Source organism: Ovis canadensis, chromosome 7 (genome assembly GCF_042477335.2).
Source record: "Ovis canadensis isolate MfBH-ARS-UI-01 breed Bighorn chromosome 7, ARS-UI_OviCan_v2, whole genome shotgun sequence".
NCBI classification, from domain to species: Eukaryota; Metazoa; Chordata; class Mammalia; order Artiodactyla; family Bovidae; genus Ovis; species Ovis canadensis.
The window spans coordinates 32,675,392-32,701,579 of NC_091251.1; the positions used below are offsets into that span (position 1 = coordinate 32,675,392).

At 39.6% G+C, this 26,188-nt stretch overlaps 2 protein-coding genes and 1 long non-coding RNA gene across 5 annotated transcripts in view; 1 reads left to right on the forward strand and 2 right to left on the reverse strand.

Moving 5' to 3' along the window:
* The window catches only part of REC114 (REC114 meiotic recombination protein), a 183,998-nt gene extending 158,943 nt beyond the window's left edge, over positions 1-25,055 (forward strand). For all 3 annotated transcript variants that reach the window (XM_069595593.1, XM_069595594.1, XM_069595595.1), the window contains 4 exons: positions 6,670-6,753; positions 14,890-15,078; positions 22,111-22,188; positions 24,804-25,055. In XM_069595593.1, the coding sequence (XP_069451694.1) occupies positions 6,670-6,753; positions 14,890-15,078; positions 22,111-22,188; positions 24,804-24,968 (516 nt within the window). In that variant the 3' untranslated portion in view covers positions 24,969-25,055. The remainder of the gene's footprint in view (positions 1-6,669; positions 6,754-14,889; positions 15,079-22,110; positions 22,189-24,803) is intronic.
* Positions 14,154-19,115, reverse strand: LOC138443367 (uncharacterized). Its single transcript, XR_011258105.1, has 3 exons — positions 16,198-19,115; positions 15,411-15,568; positions 14,154-14,680 (listed from the first exon to the last, which is right to left on the reverse strand). It is a non-coding gene; the product is annotated as an uncharacterized lncRNA (long non-coding RNA).
* Positions 25,045-26,188, reverse strand: part of NPTN (neuroplastin) — a 66,399-nt gene continuing 65,255 nt past the window's right edge. Inside the window, exon 8 of the mRNA XM_069595592.1 lies at positions 25,045-26,066. The gene's annotated coding sequence lies outside the window, so the exon portion shown is untranslated. The remainder of the gene's footprint in view (positions 26,067-26,188) is intronic.

Sequence of the window (26,188 nt, forward strand, 5' to 3'; positions counted from 1 at the left end):
AGGGAAACAGGCTTGGTTACGGTGAGGACACAGGTAGTTTTCCCCACCAGCCCTGTCTACATCTAATCTCTGCGTCCATTTATTTACATCCTTTTCTCTCTTACTTCGTTGGCTTCATTTTGGTTTCAGTTCAGTTCAGTCACTCAGTTGTGTCCGACTCTTTGCAACCCCATGAACTGCAACACGCCAGGCCTCCCTGTCCATCACAATTCCCGGAGTCCACCCAAACCCATGTCCATCAAGTCGGTGATGCCATCCAACCGTCTCATCCTCTGTCATCCCCTTCTCCTCCTGCCCTCAATCTTTCCCAGTATCAGGGTCTTTTCCAATGAGTCAGCTCATCGCATCAGGTGGCCAAAGTATTGGAGTTTCAGCTTCAACATCAGTCCTTCCAATGAACACCCAGGACTGATCTCCTTTAGGATGGACTGGTTGGATCTCCTTGCAGTCCAAGGGACTCTCAAGAGTCTTCTCCAACACCACAGCTCAAAAGCATCAATTCTTCTGCACTCAGCTTTCTTGAGAGTCCAACTCTCACATCCATACATGACCACTAGAAAAACCATAGCCTTGACTAGACGGACCTTAGTCGGCAAAGGAATGTCTCTGCTTTTGAATATGCTGTCTAGGTTGGTCGTAACTTTCCTTCCAAGAAGTAAGTGTCTTTTAATTTCATGGCTGCAATCACCATCTGCAGTGATTTTAGAGCCCAGAAAAATAAAGTCTGACACCGTTTCCATTGTTTCCCCATCTGTTTGCCATGAAGTGTTGGGACCAGATGCCATGATCTTAGTTTACTGAATGTTGAACTTTAAGCCAACTTTTTCACTCTTCTCTTTCACTTTCAAGAGGCTCTTTAGTTCTTCTTCACTTTCTGCCATAAGAGTGGTATCATCTGTATACCTGAGGTTATTGATATTTCTCCCGGCAATCTGGATTCCAGCTTGTGCTTCCTCCAGCCCAGCATTTCTCATGATGTACTCTGCATATAAGTTAAATAAGCAGGGTGACAATATACAGCCTTGATGTACTCTTTTTTTTTTCCTATTTGGAACCAGTCTGTTGTTCCATGTCCAGTTCTAACTGTTGCTTCTGACCTGCATATAGGTTTCTCAAGAGGCAGGCTAGGTGGTCTGGTATTCCCATCTCTTTGAGAATTTCCCACAGTTTATTGTGATCATTTTGGTTTATCTTTATAATAACTTGTAACTCTTACTTATAATGACAGGGACCAAGGAGAACATGGATAACTAAAATCTAGAAATGAAGTTCGTAATTGATAATACTTGAAAGTCGAAGCCTGAGGCTCTCTTTATATAAAAGTGCAGTGTGACCCCCACCTTGGAGTCGTGTGGTGTTCTGGCCACTGCACCTCAAGGAGACTGCAGAGCTGGACAGCATGAGAGGATGGGTCAAAGTATGGCTGGAGGAAATAGGGGGTGTCAGCGACTGGCATTCTTTTTTATTCAACAGATATGCAAGATACAAAGATGAATGTTCTTCAGAGTTTTCGATAAAGGGGGAACTAGAAGGGGAGAGACAGAATGACAGACAGGCACACAGACATTACAGTGCACAGCACCTCCTGACTGCTGGTCTCAGTGCAGATTTTCAGCCCTTATTTTTAAGCTATCCCTGGACATCACCTGACATTGCTGACCATTCTTCACTAGAAAGTCTCACTCCTCTAAGCTTCCACACTCCTCATCATAGTCTCGAGTTCTGGATATTGGCTTCTGTTCTTTTTGTCTTATAATAAATTTGGTGTTTCCTAGAGTATTCCACTTCTCTTCCTTCCCGTTATCAATTTCAAACCATTTTTCTACCCCAGCACTTTCAGGGCATTTGGCAGACTCACCAGTTAACAGTGGGTTCCTTTGGCTGGGTGGGGGGACAGCATCCCAGGCGAGCTCCGTGGGTGGGTGTGATGCATCCTCCCTTCCTTTTGGGCAGCTTCTGGGTCTCTTTTAAACCCTAGCACAGTGGCTGGCCATAGCGGGAGCTCGAGACGGTGTGTGTTTCAGTAGGAGCAGGTGCAGCATGCTGTGGGAGCGCAGAGCAAGTCACTTAACTGAGGAAGTTAGGAAAGGTGGCACAGAGGAGCCATCTCCTTAAAGGAGATTCCGAGAGGTGGATTTTCAAAGATAAGGAGATCAATTGTTAAAATGTAGGACTGTATGAATGACAAGTAGTTAGGTATACAGACTTCTTTTTACTAAATCCCAAAACATTAGAATGAAAAAGCTCTTTCTGTATCTTGAATAAGATGAAGTGTTAATTTTTAAAAAGGCAAAGTGTTCTACATCATTGGACAGGTAATAAATTTGTGGATCTCATTCCCAAGAAACTACATTGGCATGAAATATTTTGTTGATTTTCATGAAATTTCATTATTTCATTCAGTAAAACTTGCTGAATCATCTTTTAAGTGTCAGAGATTATAATGAGTGTTATATGTATTGCTGTTGTGATTGTTTAGTTACTAAGTCATGTCCGATTCTTTGCAACCCCGTGGACTGTAACCCTCCAGGCTCTTCTGTCCATGGGATTCTCCAGGCAGGAATACTGGCGTGGGTTGCCATTTTCTTCTCCAGGGGAGCTTCCCTACCCAGGGATTGAACACGAGTCTCCTGCCTTAGCAGGCATATTCTTTACCACTGAGCCACCAAGATTTCCCATTGTATGTATAATAGTAAGCAAAACAAACATAGCCTCTGCCTGTCTGGGCTAATAGTCTAGTGAAAAAATAGACATTAAACAATCAACACACACACACATACACACAAACTGATAAGTGCTATGAAAGAAAAAAGTCTGGTGCTATTGTAAAGTGTCCTAGGGTTACCCAGCTGAGATTTGGGTTAGAGGGAAATGAACAGTGGTTAGAGGTTAACTTGGTTAAAAAGCGGGGAGAAGAGGCAGAGGGAAGAGATGTGTGAAGTTCTAAGGAAGGGTGGTTTGGCTAAGCTGAAGAGTAAGAGCCATAAGATGGCTCATCTCAAAGGTGTTGTCAGGGAGGAAGGCCATACCTGTTCCGGCACAGCCACTCCAGAGTCCTGAACTGAGGGGCTGCAGGAGCTAATCTAGTGACATTTGCTAAACATTGCAATAGTTCCCAAGGATTCAAGGGGTAGGTAGTAAGACACAGTACTCTTGCCTGGAAAATCCCATGGACCGAGAAGCCTGGTGGGCTGCAGTCCATGGGGTCGCTAAGAGTCGGACATGACTGAGCGATGTCGCTTTCACTTTTCACTTTCATGCATTGGAGAAGGAAATGGCAACTCACTCCAGTGTTCTTGCCTGGAGAATCCCAGGGACGGGGGAGCCTGGTGGGCTGCCATCTATGGGGTCGCATGGAGTCGAACACAACTGAAGCGACTTAGCAGCAGCAGCAGCAAGACACATTCTAGAACCTGCCTTGCACTGCCTAGGGATTCCTCCTCATTCTTATCAGGGACAAAGAAATGTAACTAATTACAGTATAGCATGGTAAGTACAAGATCCTGAGAGAGCATAGAATTCTGAGAGGTCAGCCAGCTTTGCCTTGTGGGGTTTAGTTGGGATAAAGTGGGGTTTTAAAAGACCAGTGAAAAAGGAAGGCCACTTCAGGAACAAGCTCTACAACAAAATCAGCGTGTGAGGAGCAGCCTGATGCAGCAGAGACAGCGTACGTTAGGAGGGTGGTGGGATAAGAAAGCTGTTTGGGGATTGGCTCTCTGAGACCTGGGCATTGGCTGGTGTTGAGGGAGCAGTGAGGAAAGGAGCCCAGTGGGATGCCAGGTTGATCACTCGGGGTGGTGACTGGGATGTGTGATGCCACACGTGGAGGCAGCCGCATGGAACGGCAGTGTCTGTGGAGAAAACTCTCCCAACCTTGCTGAGCATGGAGGGGTGTGTGAGCTAGTGAAGTCTCAGGGGTCCACAGTGGACTAGAGGGAGGAAGTCAGAGGACTAGAGGAAGTCAGGCCAGGGCCAGGGCCTGCTCATCTATTTTCTAATAAACTTTTTATTCTAGAATAGCTTTGGATTTACAGAATGGTTGTAAAGATAGTACAGAGTTCCCATAGAGGGATTTATTTAGGTCCTGCTTTCATCTCTTCCTTGAGTTTATGCCATATTGGAATGGGAATTCTTGTTTACCCAAATATTCCCACATGCATGCATAGAAGGCTTAATGTGGTTGAAAAGTCAAAACAATATAAAGAGATACATAGTAAAAAATCTTACTTCAACCTCTGCCCCATCCGTACTGTTCACTCTTGCTCCCTACAGATAATGATTTTTGTTAGTCTCTTGTGTACTCATCCTTCCAGTTTTTATAATGTTGTTGTTATTGTTCAGTCGCTGAGCTGTGACTGACTCTTTTGCGTTCCCGTGGATGGTAGCCTGCCAGCCTTCGCTGCCCCTAGAATTTTCCAGGTAAGAATACTGCAGTTGGTTGCCATTTCCTTCTCCCTGACTCAGGGATCAGATCCAGACTCCTGCATTGGCAGGCAGATTCTTTACCACCGACTCACCAGGGAAGCCCTTTTAAAATGTAAATGCAAGCAGATAATAAGAGTATACCTTGTATGTTCCCTCCTTTCCTTATACAAAGATATCACATCATGGACATTGTTCTGTAGCTTGCTTTTCAGCAGAACAGTGTACCTCACAGATCAACACATAAAGACCTGCACTGTCCAGGAAGGGAGCTGTAGGCCAGCCGTGGCTACTGAGCGCTTGAAATGTGACTGGTGCAGCTGAAAAACAGAATTTTAACTTTTATTTAAAATTTAGGTTTAAAAATTAAAGCACTGTAAAATATTTTCCCACTAAACTCTATTGATTTGGTAGGATTGCATTTCTCGTTAGCCATTTAAAATACAGCATCTCAGCTGAGATGTGGTATAAGTGTGAATCACATACTGAATTTCAAAGACTTAGTCCCCAAAAAAAGAGAACATAAACTCTTAATAATGTTTTACAATGTTTGATCATGTTTTGATATATTAGTCGCTCAGTCATGTCTGACTCTTTATGACCCCATGAACTGTAGCCCACCAGGCTCCTCTGTCCATGGGATTCTCTAGGCCAAGAATACTGGAGTGGATTGCTATTTCCTACTCCATTTTGATGTATTAAGTTAAATACTAAAATTTTACCGGTTTATTTATATCTTTAAAATGTAGCTAGTAGACAGTTTAAAATTACATAGGTGGTTCAAATTATACTTCTACTGGACAGCACTGATATAGAGCATCATGGTGTTTTTTTTTTTTACAGTTGTTTAGTGTGTCATTGCATAGAGTATCATACTTTAACCAGTCCACTGTTGATGTATACCTGAGTTGTTTCCAATCTTTTACCATTAAAAATATGGAAATGCTTAACCCCATCCATGCATCACTTCGTATGTGCAAACTGATCTGTGAAGGGAATCCTCAGTCCAGCAGAGGCTGCTGGGTTGAAGAGCAGAAGCATTCGTGATTCTGATAACACCATGCCCTCCATAAGGCTCCTCCTAGCAATGTATGTGCACCAGTTTCCCACATGCTTCCATTTTAAACAGCGGTTTCTACATGTTGGAGGTAATAATGAATACGTTTCTTTTTGCTGATTCTGAGAGAGTTTTAAAAAGAAATCACGAATGGTTTGCCTGACTTGTTTTTTCATTACCAAAAAAAAAAAAAAAAGACTCCTATTAATGATAGAATTCTTAGAATTAGCATTTTAGAATGGTCTCTTTTTTTTTTCTCCTTTAAAAAAAAAGTCAAGAAATTAACCTACAGTTTTCCTGAACAACAAATTTCTTTGCAGGTTGTAGCTTTCATCATATCCATATCTAGGAAGGGAGATTTGATGAGTTCAGAAACCTTTTTTATAAAGAGCTGTAGACATCTCGCGTCCCTCCAGCGCCCCCACTGGCTGTGGTGGACTAACACTAAGGCAAATGCAGTTGCTCGATTCTGTATACTGTCGGTTTATCAGTTCCCCGAGTGAGTTGTTAGTACTAAATGCTAAGCACTTCTCATGAGCGGCCATAGTCATTAGGCAGCCCATTCTATTTACATTATTAGTAAGCTACAGAAAAGTCTATCTTTACACCTTTAGGATCCAGCAGTTGTCCCTCCCTTGAGATTTATGTGCCCTCCCTCTACTGCTCTGCCTTTTTTGTTTTCTTTTCAGATTGAAATGAATAACTAGACATTCAGCATCCCAAATCAAATTGCTTCCATTTTTCCATTCATAGGAATCTGAAAATAAGATTCTCATGAAGAGAAATCTCACTATATAGTTGGGGATGTGGCAGATAACTTAATGAATTAGTATAATGGAAACCTTTGGCTTCCAGGAATTATAAACTTATATTTTGCCAAATCCTAGAGGCGTAACATTGTATTTTATAGCAAATATCTTTAATGGTTTGTTGATTTTCAATATGAAAAGGTTAAGAAAAGCAATACAAGCTGAGACTGTTAATGTTGATCATGATTCAGGAAGAGCACTGAGATACTGGGACTCATTGGAAGGGCCATCCTTGGCAGTTGGTGATATTGAGTCATTTCTATTGTGCTTGTTATAAAATAACTAAATAGACGACTTTCTAATACGAAGGAGCAGCATCACAACTATTCTTCATGTCTCTTTTGCTTCTGTTGCTAATTTTGCTTAATTATTTTGTTTCAGGAGGGGTTTTCACTCATCGGTAGCAAGAACTGGTTGAAGATTGTAAGACGCATGGATTGTCTGTTGTTTGGAACAACAATAAAGGTAAGATTCTGTGTGGCGAACTGTTTTTAAGCAACTGTTCATACACTTCTCATCTGCTAAGTGAGCATGGGAGTGGGTGCAGGAGCGTCTCTTTGCAGGTGAAATGGTACTGGGAAGGACACATTTGTTTAAGAAAGGTTTGCATTCTGAGCAAAACATGAAACAAGGACTATCAAGAGGCAGAAGCATAGTTAATAAGGGGATGACGCTGAAGAACCAGGGCTGTGATTGATCTGTCAATACCTGCCTGACGGAGCTCTGCGACCATTCTCCATCTCCCCAAACAAATTGGGAGAAGGTGGAGTTACATCATTGTTTGTCTTGCTATTTAGATTTTAAAGATGGCGTGCTTTCAAATGCTTCACTGAATGTCTTTTCATTTTTCTCTCTTTAATACTAAATAATAAAATTCCTTTTTATTTGCTTTCTTGGCTGTATTAAACATAAAGAATGATCCTCATGAAAGCAACATGAAAACTAATCACCTGTATTATTTTCTTTCAGAAATAACTGTAAAAACCAATCTGTTAACATTCACTGACTAGATAATAACTGAAGTTCAGGTAAAAGATCCTAATTTTTATTGGGCTCATAAACTGAGAGTTGAAAGAGGTCTTCAAGAGCACCAGCCACTCCAGAGGATCCCCAGAGAATTCAGAGGGTCCATGAACTGCATGGATTTTCACTGACTTTTAACTGAAATTTATGATTTCGTTCAGCAATGCTAGTTGGCATCAGCCCACACCTGCACCAGTAGAAATCGAATGTCTTCGTGTAGCTTTTTAGCTGTCTCAGATATCTTCAATGGCATTTATGCTCATCGTACCCCAATGTTGTGGTGGTGGTCAGTCCTGCTGCTGGATCTTTTTATTGAGTACGTTAGTAAGGAAGCATGTATCTTATTAGAGTATAAATTAGTGTTAACAGTGTGATGAATTATCTAAGTATACTTCAGTATAATTGGTTTCCTTTGAACTCATATATTTTATGTGATTAAAAACATTTTTCTGAGAAGGGGTCCTCTGGCTTCATCTGACTGCCAAAAGGGTCTGAAGCACATACTCAAAACATTCAGGAGCCTGTTTTCATTTCACATGTGAGGGGACTGAATTCAACATAAGCCAGTAGCCAACTAGCTATCAGAAAACTGGACCACCCATTGGTCTCCTGACTCCTATCGATGGTGTCACATTGAATGAATGTATGTGTCTTCTAAAAAGTTATATTATGCCACGTGTCTGATATTTGAGTTTTAATTTTTTTTGTTATTAAAATTTTTAAAAATAACTGTAAAGGGGAAAATAATTTGACTGCTCAAAAAAAATCACTAATATTTTTAAGTTTTTTCTAGGCATATATATTGTATCAGTCAGAATAATGTTCAGATGCATGTGACCAAAATTCCAAGTGTAATGGCCCCACCCTGCAAAATAAAGGCTTATTTTTTCCACTAAATAGAAAAGCCAGAAGCAGGCAGTTGCTGGCAGCTGGCTCAGCAGCTCCGCTGTACCAAAGTCAATGCCTTTGCAATTCCCTTGGCCTTGCATTCACATTTTCAAAATGGCTACTACAGCTCTGGCATATTTCCATTTGTGGGAAACCAGCTTCATCTGTTCCTTTTATAAGGAAAGCATAAACTTCCCTGTAAGGCTCTCTACCTCCCATAGTCCCTGAAAGATGTCTGCTTCTGTCTCAGGGACCAGAACAGTGTAATGTGGTCATCCCGATCTGCCAAGATTAGCCAGTGACTGTTTGGCTTATCCAGCCTCTGGTATGGACTGCCTCATGGTGGTGAACAGTGTCTGCCATACAGATAATTTATAATTTGGGGATTGTGGTTTACAGAGGGCTTTGTATCCTGCTTTCCTCACTTAACATTGTATCTGGAACATTATACCAAGGCATTTCTTAGTCTTTGAGACATGATTTTCTGTGACTACCTAGTATTTTTATTGTTTGGATGCCCCATGAATCGGTTAACAAATTCCTGACTTTTCAGTATTGTAAAAATGTTTTTATTTTCTTTAGGATTTATTTACAGAGTTCTTGAGATGAAAGTACTAGAAGTATGAATGTGTATTTCGCAGATGTGCCCTCTGGATAGGTCTTTCCTGTTTCTACAGCACTGACGATCTATAAAAATGCCTATTTGTCCAAGTCCTCTCCAACAGGGCGATATAATTTAAATTTAAAAACTAATTTCTAATTTGACAAGCAAAAATGAGCATCTTCCTTTAATTTTCATTTCTTTGGTAACTAGTGAGAATGAATATTTTTGTGTGTGTTTGTTAGCCAGCCATCTGTATTTCTTCTGTGAATCACCATCTACTGCTTTTGCCTAATTTTTCCTCTTCAAAGTCTTTACTCTCTCTGTGTAGAGATTACATGTTAAATGCATGTATTTTGTGTAGTTATATAATTTTAAAAGTGATTATGTATATGCCATATACTTTATATGTAGATTTTTAAATATTCAAGTTTAGGATCCTTTTGCCTGTTGTTATTGGAATGGTATTCTTTATCCAAAGGTATTTCTAGCTGTCTAGTACCAGATTTTTTCTGAATTATTTTAAATTTAGCTTCCTTACTAAACTGCTATTAGCTCTGGTAATTTAATTCTAGGAAAGTAATTTTATAATCTGCAAACAAGGATAATTTTCTTCCTATAGTTTATACTTACTGTTTTTCTCACCTTACTGGATTATCTAGATCTTCCAGAACACTGTAATTTGACAATTATACAGTCATCCTTGACATCTTGCTGACTTGAATGGGAACAAGTGTGTAGATGTTAAGAATATTTCTGCCTGTTGATTGGATATTCTTTACCATGTTAGGGAGATATCCTTCAACTATAGTTTATTTACTGAAACTTTTATCAGGATTACATATTAAATTTTAACTCCTATCAAGATCATTCTTCGTTTCATTTTTTTTAATCCTTTGATATATTAATACTGAGCCAACACACTGTTATTTTTGCCTTATTTGGCAAAGGGCACACAACTTTTTTGTTTCTTAACTTGGATAACTTGTAGTTACAAGTACTGCAAAACAAACATTTTTCTATAAATTGATAAATAGAAATATTTAGAAATAAAATATTTGTTCCTTTATCAGAAATTTAACATAAATTCAAGGGGCAATAAAGACTACGTTTCTTTTCTCTTTGGCTGAAATAAGTAGATTGTAAAAGATCTGCCTGTTTGTAATATGGGCTTCTTTTTTTTTTCAGTAATTGTAATCAAAATGATCTTGGCTGATTGGCTAACAGTCAACATTTAATTCCTTATGTGAAAAGACTGATTCAAAGGAATAATCCTAAACCACTGTTGTGACTCACCTCCAGTAACTCACCAAAGAATATTTTCATGGTTCTCTCTGGCCTCAGCCTTGAGTATCACCTCTTGGTTTCAAAACAAAGGATCAAAGAAGACGTTGAAGTCCCTTTTCCATGCTCCCCCACCCCCAGTTTCTACTTAGAGGAATTCACTGCTAGTGGTGGGGTAAACTGCTCCAGCTGGGGTCCTAGTGATGATGGGAAATTCTTACAGATCTGGGTGATGAATCTAAAACCAGCAGGAAGACACGGCCACGTTTGTGAGGATTCTCACATCTCCTCGGCTGTCTTCCTACGTGGTGCTGACTGGGCCCATGTCTTCGTGTTGCTGATACCCTGATACATTAGCTACAGAGCCTGCAGCTTAAGATCTCTGCATGGAGATGCCATTCACACTTGTGAGTCAGTATGTGATGGGCCCAATGCTTCCCAGAAGGTGAAGCCTCATTTTCTTGTGTGTACATGAAGATAAGTGTAAAGAGATAAGCACTTATCCTTAACGTTTGTTTCTTCACGGAGTTTTCTATTAGTTGTAAGAACTGAAGTATTTTGAAGGAGGGTGGGAACGCTTTAACATATAAGTCACCACTTTTGTTGTTGTTCTTCAGCCACTAAGTTGTGTCCAACTCTTTGCAACCCCATGGACATCAGGCTTCCTTGTCCTTTACTGTCTCCTGGAGTTTGCCCAAACTCATGTCCATTGAGTCAATGCCATCCAACTATCTCATCCTCTTTCACACCCTATTCCTCATGCCCTCAATCTTTCCTGGCATTAAGGTCTATTCCAGTGAATTGGCCAAAGTATTGAGATTCAGCTTCAACATCAGCCCTTCAAATGAATATTCAGGGTTGCTTTCCTCTAGGATTGATGGTTTGATCTCCTTGCTATCCAAGGGACTCATAAGAGTCTCCTCCAGCACCACAGTTCAAAAGCATCAATTTTTTTGGTGCTCAGCATTCTTTATGGTCCAACTCTCACATCTGTACATGACTACTGGAAAAACCATAGCTTCAACTATGTGGGCCTGTGTCAGCAAAGTGATGTCTGATGTCTTACTTTTTAATACACTGTCTAGTTCTGTCATAGCTTTTCCTCCAAGGAGCAAGCGTCTTTTAACTTGATGGCTGCAGTCACTATCTGCAGTGATTTGGGAACCCAAGAAAATAAAGTCTATCACTGTTTCCATTTTTTCTGCACCTGTTTGCTGGTGATGGGACTGGGTGCCATGATCCTTGTTTTTTGAATGTTGAGTTTCAAGCCAGCTTTTTTGCTCCCCTCTCTCACCTTCATCAAGTGGCTCTTTAGTTCCTCTTTGCTTTCTGCCATTAAGGTGGTGTCATCTGCATATCTGAGATTATTGATATTTCTCCTGGCAATCTTGATTCCAGCTTGTGATTCATTCAGCCCAGCATTTCACATGATGTACTGTGAAATAAATAAGCAGGGTGATTAATATACAGCCTTGGCGTACTCCTTTCCCAATTTTGAACCAGCTGTTCCATGTCTGGCTCTAACTGTTGCCTCTTGACCTTTGTAGAGGTTTCTCAGGAGGCAGGTAACATGGTCTGGTTTTCCCAACTCTCAGAATTTTCCAGTTTGTTTTGATTCCACAGTCAAAGGCTTTAGTGTAGTCAATGAAGCAGATGTTTTTCTGAAATTAGCTTGCTTTTTCTATGACACAGTGGATGTTGGCAATTTGATCTCTGGTTCTTCTGTCTTTTCTAAATCCAGCTTGTACATCTGGGAATTCTTGGTTCACGTACTGCTGAAGCTGGACTTGAAGGATTTTGAGTATTACCTTGCTAGCATGGGAAATGAGCGCATTTGTGCAGTAGTTTGAACATTCTTTGGCAAGGCCCTTCTTATGATTGGAATGAAAACTGACCTTTTCCAGTCCTGTGGCTGTTGCTCACTTTTCCAAATTTGCTAGCATATTGAATGCAGCAGTTTCACAGCATCATCTTTTAGTATTGGAAATAGCTCAGCTGGAATTCCATCACTTCCATTAGCTTTATTCATAATAATGCTTCCTAAGTCCACTCTAAAGATCAGCTCTGGGTGTTCTTTGGAAGGACTGATGCTAAAGCTGAAACTCCAGTACTTTGGCCATCTCATGCGAAGAGTTGACTCATTGGAATAAGACTGATGCTGGGAGGGATTGGGGGCAGGAGGAAAAGGGGACGACAGAGGATGAGATGGATGGATGGCATCACCGACTCGATGGATGTAAGTTTGAGTGAACTCCAGGAGTTGGTGATGGACAGGGAGGCCTGGTGTGCTGCGATTCATGGGGTCGCAGAGTCGGACACAACTGAGCAACTGAACTGAAGCCTCACTTGACTTCACATTCCAGGATGTCTGGTTCCAGGTGAATGACCACACCATCATGGTTATCTGGGTCATTAAAGCTTTTTTTTGGTACAGTTCTGTGTTCTTGCCACCTCTTAATATCTTCTGCTTTTGTTAGGTCCATACCATTTCTGTCCTTTATTGTGCCCATCTTTGCATGAAATGTTCCCTTGGTAACTCTATAATTTTCTTGAAGGCACTTAAAATATAGTAATTCTGGGGACTCCCTGGCTTCCCAGTGGTTAGGACTCTGTGCTTTCACCACTGAGGGCCCAGGTTTAATCCCTGGCTGGGAAACTAAAGACCTCACAAGCCATGTGGCATGGCCAGTAGTTTCCTTAGATGATAGACACCAGAGACGGTCTATTTGGGACAGTTCGTGGCTATTATGTATGCATGAAAGACTTTCATTTCACAAGGAGCTCTTTCTGACTTTTTAATTCTGGCATAAAAAGAAATCACCTCCAGATTTTAAACCTAGGAGCCCTTTGGTTGACCAGGTGGTAGGTTTTCTGTTGTGGTGTTTTAATGCTGAGGATGTGGGATGAAGATGAAGCTCATGTTCAGATTTCTCCTGACGTACCTTGGCTTTATCTTGGGTCCACATGTATTGAAGTGGTATTTCTGGTTTCAGATGATAAGTTCAAATTCTGTCTGAGAATTTTATAGAAGGAACATGGAGCAAATCAACAGTTACGCTATCAGACATACAACTTTCCTTGTCATTTCCTGGAACTACATTCCAAACACTAACTGTCCAAACTCATTGTTGTGTACACTCACATAGATAGATAGATACCTCCAGACAAGTGGTCTGAGATTTTTGCCCTGCTTATATACTTAATAATTATCTGTTCTGTATATAGTTTTCTAGTTCCTGTATATAGTTTTCTATCCTATCTAGCAGTGTTTTATGTGATTACTTCTCAAAAGGTTGATTACAGAATCATCATGGAAATAGCTGATACAAAGGTGCTACATATAGATGTCCCTATTTACAGTCTAAACTAGGGAGAGGTGGAAATAGCTAATTAATTGTAAACAAGAAAGCTCAGTTTCACAGAAGATTCATAGAATTAGCAAAAACTCAATGTGGAGTTCTCTTTATCAGTTCTTCCCCATTCCTTCAGGAAAGTTAGCTTTCAAAGACTCTTGATAATTTGGGGATTATTCATCCAAGAGAAAAATGGCTAAGGAAATGAATAGGCAATACTCAAAAGTATTCATATTTTTTCATTGTTGGAGGGGGCAATGATAATGGATTACCTTTATACTCAGGGGAAGAAATTTAATGAATTAAAAAATGAAGAGAACCCAAGAGAGGCAGTGAATGAGCAGCAGTGTCGATGGACATGACACCTTACCACTGCCTAGCCATGCCAAGTTTTCTGTATCCTAAAGATGTGGCTTTGCTTGATGGTTTTATCTAAAAATTTAAATCGTGTAAATTGTGAACAAGAAAATCAAGGATTTCTGCTTACAGCAACTTTCAGGATTTTGTTAACTATAGTTAGAAACATTTTCCAGTTAGCAATGTGATTTGTGTATTTAAAAAATACAAAATGCTATTACTATGCTAGCATCCGAATTTCTTTACAGAAGAAATTGAATAAAGGTACACGATACGTATCACCTATTTTGGGTGGCTTTTGGATAAGCTTAGTCTTCTAAAACTAGACAAGATATCAGACTAGAAAAAAAGGAAACTACTTCTGTTAAAATAATAGGTTTATTGTTGTTATTGATACAATTTAGTTCTATTTTTAAACTTACAGTAAAATAAATTTGATGTAGTTGCCACACTTGAAAATTTCAATTGCATCTCTCCCACATTTGCTGGTTTGCCAGGGGATATAAATCATACAGCTAATTGAAGGCAGCATGTGATTGATTTGTCTGTGTGATGTGTAGTAAGTCTGGCCTCTTTAAGGATAAAAGGGCACTGCAAATTAATGAGATACATTGGCTGTTAGCATTTGCCTGTCCACAGATACCCAGTTTTGTTTTTCAGATTCACTGGCTTGTTTAATGTGGTATCTCTCTGGCTAGCTCTTCTATATAGTCAGGTTTGGAAATTTTTGTTCAGCCAGGGCTGTTAGCTTCACTGATTCTCCACCTAAGCAATTAGACGGTATGCAATCTTTGTTCCAAAGTAAGATGAAACATGGATCTTTTACTGCAGTCAGTATATTGACCTTCTTTACGATGGGCTTTTCCATTTTTGCTGATGTCAGTCCCTTGAAGGAAATGAATATATTATGAGGCACAGCTCCCAAAAGGGAAAAGAAAACTAATTATTGTGTTTTGTATGCCCACATCAACAATCTAGGGTAACTGCTACCTTATTGACACCCCTTCCCTGCAAACAAAGGGAAGACCCCACAGTAAATAAAAGTAAAGTGATAGGATGAGGGTTGCTGAGGATAACTTTTGATTTATCACACAGAACAAGAGTCGTATGTTCCGGGTACAGTTTAGTGGAAGCTCCAGAGAGCAGGCACTGGAACACTGCTACAGCTGCGTGCAGAACCTAGCCCAGTACATCACCGTCCAAGTGCCCGACGGAATCAGCCAGTTCAGGCCAAGCCCTGGCCAAGGGAAGGGCTGTGTGCAGAGCATCCTGCCACAGTATGGCGTAAGTACGCAAGCAGGCGGATGAGAAACCTGAGAAGGGAATGCTCTGTGGGGGCCAAAACCACAGTGGGATTTGCCACGTCCACCACACTGTAGCCTAAAGATTATCTAAGGTTGACTGACTTACTTGTATTGACATATATATAATTATGGTATTAGTTTCAGGTATACAATATAGTGATTTGATATTTTTATACATTACAAAATGATCGCAACATCTAGTTACCATCTGTCGCCACACAAAAGCATTGCAGTATTACTGACTATATTCCCTGTGCTGTACATTATATCCCTATGACTCATTTGTTTTTAATTTTTTTAAAAAAGACTTACTTATTTCTGGCTGCACTGGGTCTTCATTGCTGTGCGGGTTTTGTTTTCTCTGGTTGCAGAGCACAGCCTCTAGGCGCGTGGGCTTCAGTAGTTGTGGCACATGAGCTTAGTTGCTCCACCGCATGTGGGATCCCAGACCAGGGACCGTACCCATGTCCCTGGAATCAGCAGGGAGATTCTTAACCCCTGAACCACTAGGGAAGCCCATTCATTTGTAACTGGAAGTCTGTGCTTCATAATCTCAGTCACCTGGTTTGCCTATCCCACCAGGTCTGCAGCCATGTTTGTTCTCTGTGTTTACGAGTCATTTTATATTTGTTTTTAGATACTACATATTTTATTGTGTATATATTGGGTGGGCCAAAAAGTTCATGCAGGTTTTTCTGTGACATCATAGGGAAAAACCCAAATGAACTTTTTGGCCCACCCTATATATATATATATATATATATACACACACCTCATTTTTGTATATATTCCAGTGTGTGTGTATACATACACACACACATACCTCATCTTTACCCAGTCATTTATTGACAAACACTTAGTTGTTTCTCTGTCTTGGCCACTGTAAACAATGCTGCAGTAAACATAAGGGGGAAATATCTTTTTGAATTAGTTTGTTTTCTTTGGATAAATACCCAGAAGTGGAACTATTAGATCATATGATAATTGTTTTTAATTTTTAGAGAAACCACCATACTGCTTTCCATAGTAGGTACCAATTTACATTCCCACCAGCAGTGCATAAGGGTTCCCTTTTCTCCACATCCTCACCAACACTTACTTCTTGTCTTTCTGATGACAGCCATTCTGACAGTTGTGAGGTACTATCTTGTGGTTTGGTTTGCAGTTCCCTGATGATGAGTGATGTTGAGCATCTTTTCAATTTGCCTCAGGCAACGGCAACAAAAGCAAAAAATAAACAAATGGGACTAAATCCAACTAAAAAACTTTGCATAGTAAAGAAAATCATCAACAGAACAAAAAGACAACCTAGTGAGTGGGAGAAGGTATTTGCAAATGATACATTCAGTAGAGGGTTAATACCCAAAATAACAAGAACTCATACAACTCAGTATCAAATAAAACAGTCTGATTAAAAAGTGGGCAGAGGACTTGAATAGACATTATTCCAGAGAAGACACTGAGTTTTTTTTTTTTTTAATTCAGGGTTGATTCTCACTGTAGTTATGTATAAGGCTAGAAATTAGATTAGCTGGGAGTCTCAGGTATATCATGGGTGTTACTATAGTACAGTGGTTCTCAGAGTATGATCCAACGGACCCTTCCCTGAGACCTTTTCAGGAATCCACAAAGTCCTCATTATTTTTGCCATAATATTCACATATTATTTGTCCTTTTCCTGTGTTGATACTTGTTATTTAATGGGACAGAAACAGTGTGAGCAGAGCTGCTCTCACCTTAGCATACATCAAGGCAGTGGCAGCTAGCCATACCAGTAGTCATGTTCTTTCTTCACTGTCACTGCAATAAGAACCAACTAACAAAACCATCTGCGTTCTGAAGCACGATGGCTTCCTCCTAGGAAAGCACCTGTATGACAGCACTGGGTACTGAACCAGCTTCTCTTTATGGAACACCATTATTACTTAACAACAGATGAACTATGATTATTTAGATTTGGGTGGCTGGTGGACATTTTCTCAAGTGAATGTAGTTACTTCAAGTAACTACAAGAAAAGTACTTCAAGAATACAATTGATAGTATTTATTGACAATGATGAAATAACCTTTTCAAGTGAAAATTAGAATCTTGGAAAACTTGTACCCGCCACTTGAGCTTCACAGCTTCCTAACACAGAAGACTTTCTTGATGATACGGGTAATGAACATTTTTTTTAAAATAACTACATCACAAAATGTTTCAACACGTGGAAGACCTGTACAACCCAGTGAACCACTATTTTTCAAGTGGCAAATACATGGTGCTACAAAACCACGCATGGGTGAAAGATCCAAAGTGTGAGCTCTATCCCTGGATTCTGTTTGTTTTTGTGCCTGTTAACTTCCCTCACCTGTTTCTCTATTTCACTGTCCCGTTCCCCTCTCCTGTTTATTCTCTGTATCTATAGACTCTAGTTGTTTATCCATGCCTTTTAATTTCCACATATAAGTGAAATCATACAGTACTTGTCTTTCTCTGATTTACTTCACTTAGCATAATACCTTCTAAGTCCATCCATTTTGTCACAAGTGACAAGAATCTTTTTTATGGCTGAATAGCACCACATTCTCTTTATCCAGTCATCTATCAATAGATAACTTAGGGTTAAGCTGCTCCCACATCCTGGCTGCTGTGAATATTGCTGCAGTGAACACAGGGGTGCAAATATCTTTTTGAATATTTTCATTTTCTTTGGAAAAATACCCAGAAGTGGGATTACTGTATCATATGCTAGTCCTGTTGTTGGTTTTTTTAAAATTTCTCTTCAATAAATGGTGTTGGGGAAAACTGGACTTTCTCATACCATATAAAATCATACAAAAATCAAAAGGGATTAAAGACTTAAATGTAAGGCCTGAAACCATAAAACTCCTAGAAGAAAACATAGGCAGTACACTTTTTGACATCTTGGCAATATTTGTATGGATCTCCTCAAGCAAGGGAAATAAAAGCAAAACTAAAAGAAAAATCACTGTTTTTTGTGATCACTGTTGCACAGCAAGGGAAGCTATTAACAAAATTAAGAAGGCTGCCTACTAAGTGGGAGAAGATATTTACAAATGGTATATCTGATAAAGGGTTACTATTCAAAATATTCAAAAGAACGGAAGGCCTGAATAGACATTTTTCCAAAGACATACAGATAGCTAACAGACACGTGAAAAGATGCTAGCGTCACATCATCAGGGAAATGCAGATCAAAACCGCAATGAGATATCCTCACACCTACCTATCACAATGGCTCTTGTCAAAAAGACAAGGCATGGAGAAAAGGGGACCCTTGGTGCACTGTTGGTGGGAATGTAAACCGGCACAACTGCTATGGAAACCAGTCCAGAGATTCCGCAGACCAAAGGATTTTAATATGACGAGTATAAAAAGTTCATTGCTATGATTTAAGATTCTGTGTTGAAACTAGCCTTTAAGAAACTATCACTCGTTGAATTTTGATGTCAGAGTATCCACAATTAGCTGAAAAACATTTTTAAAAAATAACTTTTTCCATCTATATATCTGTATGAAGCCAGATTTTATGTACTTCAACCAAAGCAACATGTTGTCAGATTGAGTGCAGAAGTAAATATGAGAGTCCAGCTAGATAGTAAAAGAGAATAGCAAAAGTTATATTTTTGTTAGGAAAGTTATTTTCATTAAAATGTTTTTAATACTAACATATAATAGATTTTTTGTTTTAAGTGAATATTTAAAACTTGTTTTAATTCCTGACATATAAATATCAGATAGATGTAACTCAAAAGCTGTCTGAGGGCCTCAGTAGTTTGTAGGAATGTAAAGGAGTCTTGTGATAAAACTTTCTGAGAATCAGTTACAGAATTTCTCCTGCAGGTACATCTTCAAGCATTTCGTTGGCATAGTCCCACATGCTGCTAGCATAAGCTACCTCTGCTCTTAGGATGAAATTCCAGTTTCAGGCTGGGTTTTTTATTTTCTATTTTGAGCAATGACTTTCCAAACCTGGCTTTCCATTACTTCATCCTGAAAGTTCCCCTTAAACTAACTGGGCCAAGACAATTCATTTTTACTGTTTTATCACCAACTGTCTTTTCATAGCATATCTGGGGCAAACAGATTTTATATTATTTATCATAAAATGTTTTTCTTTAAACAAGTACTGTGTGGTTTCCCTGTGACTATATTTAGTTTGCCAGATCATATTTTAATGTTTAAGAATTCTTCTTGTTCATTTGTTTCTGCATGACTTTTTGTGAACATGTCTTAACACCAAAGCTGGTTTTCTTACAAACCTTGGATCTAATTTAAAACATTTTGCCTCATCAGCTTCTATTAAGAATCCCCTCTCTAAAAATGGAATGATATGGCTTATTATGATACTTTGTTGCTTAACGATCCTTTACCCCTTAAATAGATCACCTTTCTTTGTAGGTGTCACTGACCAGCTATTAGACTGAGATTGTAGTACCCAGTGCATGCGTGGGGTGCAACAGGAACCAAACAGGGTCCCAGAATTTGGGAACTAGGTCCAGAATGCCCCATAAAGGTAATGATATACATGACATACATATAGTAAAGACATACACACATCAGGGTAGAACCTTTACTATCTAAATATGAAAAGAAAAACTGAGACAGTACCTTAAAGTAGGCTGTGGGTCATTAACTACAGTGGCAGATGAAGGCCCTGGCTCTCTATTTAAGCTCATCCCAAATACCGAGGTAGAAATATCCCCAAAGTGGCTAGAAAATGTTCATGTCTTTTCTTCATTCTGTATTCAAGGCCTCCTTGGATCTGTAGTTTGGTGTTCTGGGTAGATGAGATGTAGAGTGTTGTACAAAAGACCATAGGCTTTAGAATCCAAATGGATTTAGGTTTGAATCCTTGCCCTGTTAGTAGCTATGTGTTCTCATCAAGTCACTTACCATGTAGTGAGACCGAAATTCTGTCTATAAAGCACCTAGGACAATTCCTGGCAAATACTTAAGATGATTCATTATTACTGCCAGTCTTGTTATCAGATCTGTCTTGCTTTGCAGGTGAACAAATAAGCATACCAGTCTTTTATTATCAAGGGTCAGCACTCACCAGTCAGTAGGGCCATAGTGAGATGAAGTGTCTGAGGCTGCAGAGCAGGAGACAAAAACTCCTAAGGCTTGCCCTTAGCTGCCACTGTTCAAGTTTGGTATCATGCTCCCTTTTTCAGAATCCAGCTCCAGAGGTGCAAGCTCTGGCCAAGCTTTAAGAGGCCTCCTCATTCAGGTGTCTTTTTCCCAGTACCTGTATTACTTTTGTCTAAAATAATTTTTTTTTTTTTCCAAATGAGAGGTAATTCCATATCTTTTTATTTCAGGTTCTTGAGTCACTTCCTGGCTTGCCTCTGCCTTGTAATTTTGCTAATTGTGGCCTAACCAGGTGTTTCTCAACCTGAGGGCTTCTGAGGCAACCTAGCCTACGACAGTTCCTAGCTCTTCCTCTGTTAGCACTAGAAGTCCAGGAGGTGGCGGCCAAGGGCTCATTCCTGTGTGCATAGAACCTGCCATCTGTGTGCACTTAGGTGGAGGACTGTCCAGTCCTTAGAGCCATCCCACTGACTTCCACTGCTTCCATCACATTTGGCTGTAGATCAATGGCATATGAATTTTGGTTAGTCTTTCCTAGTTGTTTGAAAAACATGGTGTGAGCTGAACTGATGTCTCCTAGGAAAACTTCAGAACTGGAAGAAACACTAGGCAGTGGAATTGGACTTTTCTGGGTGAAGGAAAATGGGGTTTGCCCAAGGATTCCAGACTCAGTAAAGCCCCTTACCTTTTAGCTCCTTTAGTATTCCTGACTAGTTTTCTTTCCTTTGTTCTTCCTCTCTGTCCCACCACCCCATTTTTGATGCCTCCAGATACACATTTCTGCTAACACCCACTGAAATTAGCAGGACATTTACTTTGGCAGTCAGAACATACTGCTGATACACATCTTCCAGGGAGGGTCTTGGATTCTCCCTGTGTGATACCACCAGCTCACAACTGTCTGCAGATTAGTACTTTAAGTGCCACTGCTATCCAGAACACAACTAAGCCTGCAGACACGTGGCTACAAAGGAAGGGTGGTGGGGCTCTTGGAGAAGCTTTTTTAAGGTAGAAGCAGCCTCTTATGCTTCCAGGCTTTCTACTACACCTTGTTCATTCTGTTTTCCTAGAAAACATCCTGAGTTCCACTCAAGAACAGCCCCTCCCATAAGAAGTAGCTCGGGCTCTGGAGCATTCCTACCCCTCATGCTTGTTAGCACACACACCCTTCCTGTACTGCCCTCCACTGCAAGCCTGAAGTCTTATTCTCCCCTCCATGCCAGCACATCCTCAGTTGCATGCAAGTTGTTTTACTTGTTAGATTCTTACTGGGTTGTGGGTTCTTGCGGGCCAGACCTCTACCTTGTTTTCTGTGGCTCCCTTCCTTTTTTCATCCCAATGTCAACGCAGTAGACACAAACATTGTTGAATGAATATATCTAGGAATTTTACTAACAGAAGAACTTATTCATAACCTCAGAATGTCTAAAATGAGATTTTTTTTTAAGTTACAAGATATGGTTATCTTGCAACTATAGTGTTTCCCCTGCCCCCATTTTGCTTTTCTACAAGGAACATGTATATTACCCGAGTAATAATTTATAGAAGGTGACAAATCTTGATTATCAGAAGCTGGGCAATATCCACTGCCCTCCAGTACCAGCACATGGTCCTGGGCTGGGCCTCTTAAGACAGAAGTATACCACGGTGTCAGGCAGGAAAAGGCGTTACCAACCTGTGAGACAAAAGGAACGTCAGGCACAGGGCAGGGGCCTCAAATTTTATCTCTGTATCTCTGCTGTGGTAAATCAGATAACAGCCAAGCTTAAACCAGGACAGACTACACCAACAATGACTTTAGAACCTTTACTGACTTTCTTTTAACATTAATGCATGTGTTCCACTTCTTCAGTGGCCTATGGTATTTATGATTATGTTCAGCCAGTCTCCTAACTGCACGTTGTTTCACTGCAGAACTCAGAGCAGCAGCAGTGGGTACCAGCTGGCACAAGCAGTCCGGGACGAAGGACCTCAGTGGCCTGGTTAGCTCAGGTAGGGCCTATTTCCATATTCAGTTTTCATGTCAGGAAAAACAGTGATCCTGAAGAATTTTGTATCCCTCTGTTCAATCCACTGTTCTAGAACAGTAACTTAAAATGTTACTATAGTAGATGATAAAGACAGAGACAGGCCATTTCCACCTATACTTGTTGTGAGGTTAGACATGATGGCACATACTGAAGAACTATCTTCCTGAGGAAATAAAAGACAGAAAAGTAGTCTGTAATGTTAGATTTTAAACACATGAGATAAAAAATTTATTCACCACCTTCCTAAAAGAGGAATAAAGCTAAGAATTTCAGTTTAACTTTGGAAATGAAATTTGGAAACTCTTCTAAGACAACTAGCAATATGAATTTTAAGTCGGATCAACCATGGTTTCTATGGGGGCAGATCTTCAGTGTGAGGATCTCAGGTTAAGGATGTATGGAGCCCCAGGAAGACTCCACTCTGTTACCAAAGAACTGCTTTTGGACATGGCCTCTCCACTTGAATTTTGCTGTTACCAAACACTCTTGCAGAACTATTCATTTAGGCTCAGGGTTCCTGAGGCTGGTCTCCTCACTGCATTCCCTGCTGTGTGTGACAGCAGGTTCTCAGCCAACAGTTTATGCTTTCCGTAAAATTCTGCATGGAATTCATCAATATCCAATTTCCATAAATCTCCTTTCTACTTTATCTATTACACTGTGCTAACAGTGGTGTAAGAAAGAAGATAATGGGTTGTTTTCTCCACCTGGCACACCACTCAGGCAAAATAAATGGGTAGTCAGATTTTAAAACTTGAAAATTAAGACTAAATTAAGAATTCATGTCTATTTCTTTTAGTAAGTCAGCAACTATGACAGAAAAAATTTACAAACCTAGTTGTCCAGAAGCAGGGCAGACTTCATAGTTCCCAGTTTGTAACCTTGTTTCTCCACCAGGGTTATAGGTTAACTGAATCAGAGTGACTAAGCCACAGAAAAGCCTGAGCAGAGCAGGGTGTGATATCCTTACTCAGGCAGTATCAGTTGTTACAAAAGATGAACCTTGGCCCAGTTTATTTACATTATATAGAAGAATCATGTATAAAGAAAAAGCCTCAGGCTAGAAGCTCAGATATGTTACTTGTTTGCTATAACCTTCTAAACAAGTCATTCTTTGAATATAAATTGGTAAAATTCTTTGAAAGCAATTTAGCAATGTAGATAAAATTTAGTATTTTATTACCTATATCCATTTCATCTACACAAATATACATACAAAGATGTTTGTCAGTAATTTTAATAGTAACAAAATAGGAAACAATTATCCACTAATGGGATACTGAGTGGTTAAAAAGGGCCATAACCATAAGTGGGATAAAATATAGTCAATAAAAAGTGATGTCTGTCTGAATCTGTTGACAGTGGAAGATATTCATAGTACATTGTTTTTTAAAGGCTACAAAACAGCACACATGATTTGACTTTTGTAGTAAAGACATGCACACAAAATAAGTTTGGAAGGAGATACACTACCATGTTAATAGTGGCTCTCGCTGGAGAACAGGCTTCATTTGACTTTCATTTTCTTCTTTCTACCTTTAGATAGTCTGAAAAGCTGGTTTGAATTTAGAAAAGTCAGTTTCTATTATAGATAGTTCCTTGAGAAATGTCAACTGTATACATATACATCAAACCATGCAATCCATGGAAAGGGTAGAAAACCTACCTACCTAGTAGAATTAACATGAGGAGTGAATAAGGCGGCTAAGTCAAGGCTCAGAAGTAGGTGGACCACACATGGAGCTGAAGCCGTCTTCGTTGCCTGAATCAGTGCATCTTTTGCCTAATCTTCCAAATTGCCAAGCACAGTCAGACTTTTCTTTGAACTCTCCTAATGTTTAAATATTGGCAGCTTAGTCAACTGACTTTAAAATACTACAGGTTACCAAAGAAGACAGAGATGACAAATAAGCATGTGAAAAGCGTGCAGTATTACATAACATCATTTATATGGCATCCGGAAAAGGCAAAACTATATACAGTGTGGAGGACAGATCATGGTTGCTAAGAGTTGAGGGTTTGACAGTAAGGGTGGACAGCAACGAGGGAATTTCCGGGGGTGATGGAAATGGTCTGCCTTGATTGTAGCGACAGACACAGGCCTCTACTTGTCAAGCCTTATGGACAGAACCAGAGAAAGACAGCGAGCTGTGTCCTTGGGATAGTCAGTTTGTAACCTTTATTACATTCAGCATCCAATTTCCATATGATGAACAGCTCATACCCATTCTTCCACCTATTAGGTGGGAAGGATGAACTAAGTGGAGTTCATTCATTGATAGACTTCTCAATCTACAAACTTAATCAGCACTGTACTCTTCATTAAAGCGGTCAGTATCTTTGCAAATCACTTTATTAGTATACTTGAAATACTTAAGGATACAAGTTTATCTCACTTTGTATGTATATTTAGAAACATTATATAAAGGAACTTGGAACTTGCAAAGCTAATTAACACTAATTTTTGGTGTCATACTTCCCAAATCTTACCTTAAGGCAGTTTTTCTGTGTTCTAGTATTCAGGCTGTTGCTTTCCCCTGTAATCTCTAATAAACTACTCTTTTGGAATCCCCACAGTCTCTCATGGCATCAGAGGAGCTGCCACTTGTCTATGAACAATCTGCATGGAATGCGGAAGGGTTAGGCCCCTTTCTACGCTTGTGCCTCATGGATCAGAATTTCCCGGCATTTGTGGAAGAAGTGGAAAAGGAACTAAAAAAGCTGACAGGGCTGAGTGGTTAACAGTCTTGTGTACATACAGAAATTGGGAGCAATGGGAAAAAAGGCTTCCTCCTAAGATTATAGAGAATAAAGAGTATTATTCCAACACCTTTTATCAGTTTTATTTTTAAAAACAGGTGAATCCACTTTTTTTTTTTTTTACATCATTGCACTTCAGCAATTACACAAAACACAAGTACATGCATCTACCAATTACGCACCGCGTGAGAACCCTGCTGGGCGTGAAAATCTACACTCAGTCAATGAAAAAATACAGTGTCAACCTCAAAGAATAACTAGTTGCATAGAATACCATGCTTTAACATTTCAAGATCATTGAAAACAAAAGGTAAATTATAAAAGTTTGCCTTAATTCAATGTACAATTAGGTTTTAACACATCAGTGCAAAAGGATTTAGGAATTTACATGATTTAACAAAAGAGAAAAGAATCACTTTAAAAGCAATCATACATATATACTGTAATTCATTATATCCATTCAGTGAACTGTTCCAGCTTCTTATCAGTCATGTTAAGCCCTTAAAATTATAGATTTCAGTTTATAGTACTCATCTTTATGTACCAGAACTGAACAGTTTCCTCATCTGACAACATACAATAAGGAATGAGTATCAGCAGCTTAAAAATGAAACAAGCATTTATTTTGGATTTCTCCCACCCCAAAAAATATAAATATATATATATATATTTATATACTGTATATATCTGTATGTTTTGCGGTACTTTACAAAAATGTATCACTAGATGGCAGCAGTGCATTTTAGAGCTTTGCCAATTTAACAGCTGCATTAAGTAAAAAATGGCGCATGCATGATCTGACCCTCAGCGGTCACCTTTTCACTTCTATTTAAATATTTTAACAAAAAAATAAAATAAAAGCAACATTCACAGCACATCAAGCCCAAAATAGTTTACACCTTCTACACTGAAGCATTGTTTAAAATGTACCTGGCTAGATCACCCTTACAGGAGAGGCTAAATAAGGCATGCTTTAGACAGTCATCGTGGTGCTGCTCACTTGAAAGGGGAAAGAACCGAAGAGGTCCAAGCAGAAAATTTAGCAGGTCATGTTGCCACCAGTTTCAGGAACCTAAAGATCTGTGAAGAAAGTAGAAATTAGAAGGGAACATGCACTATTACTTAATAGTACACCAAGCACCACATAAAGCTTTGGTTCAAACAGCATGCTCAGGGATGTGGTGTGAAATTCTGATCTCCAT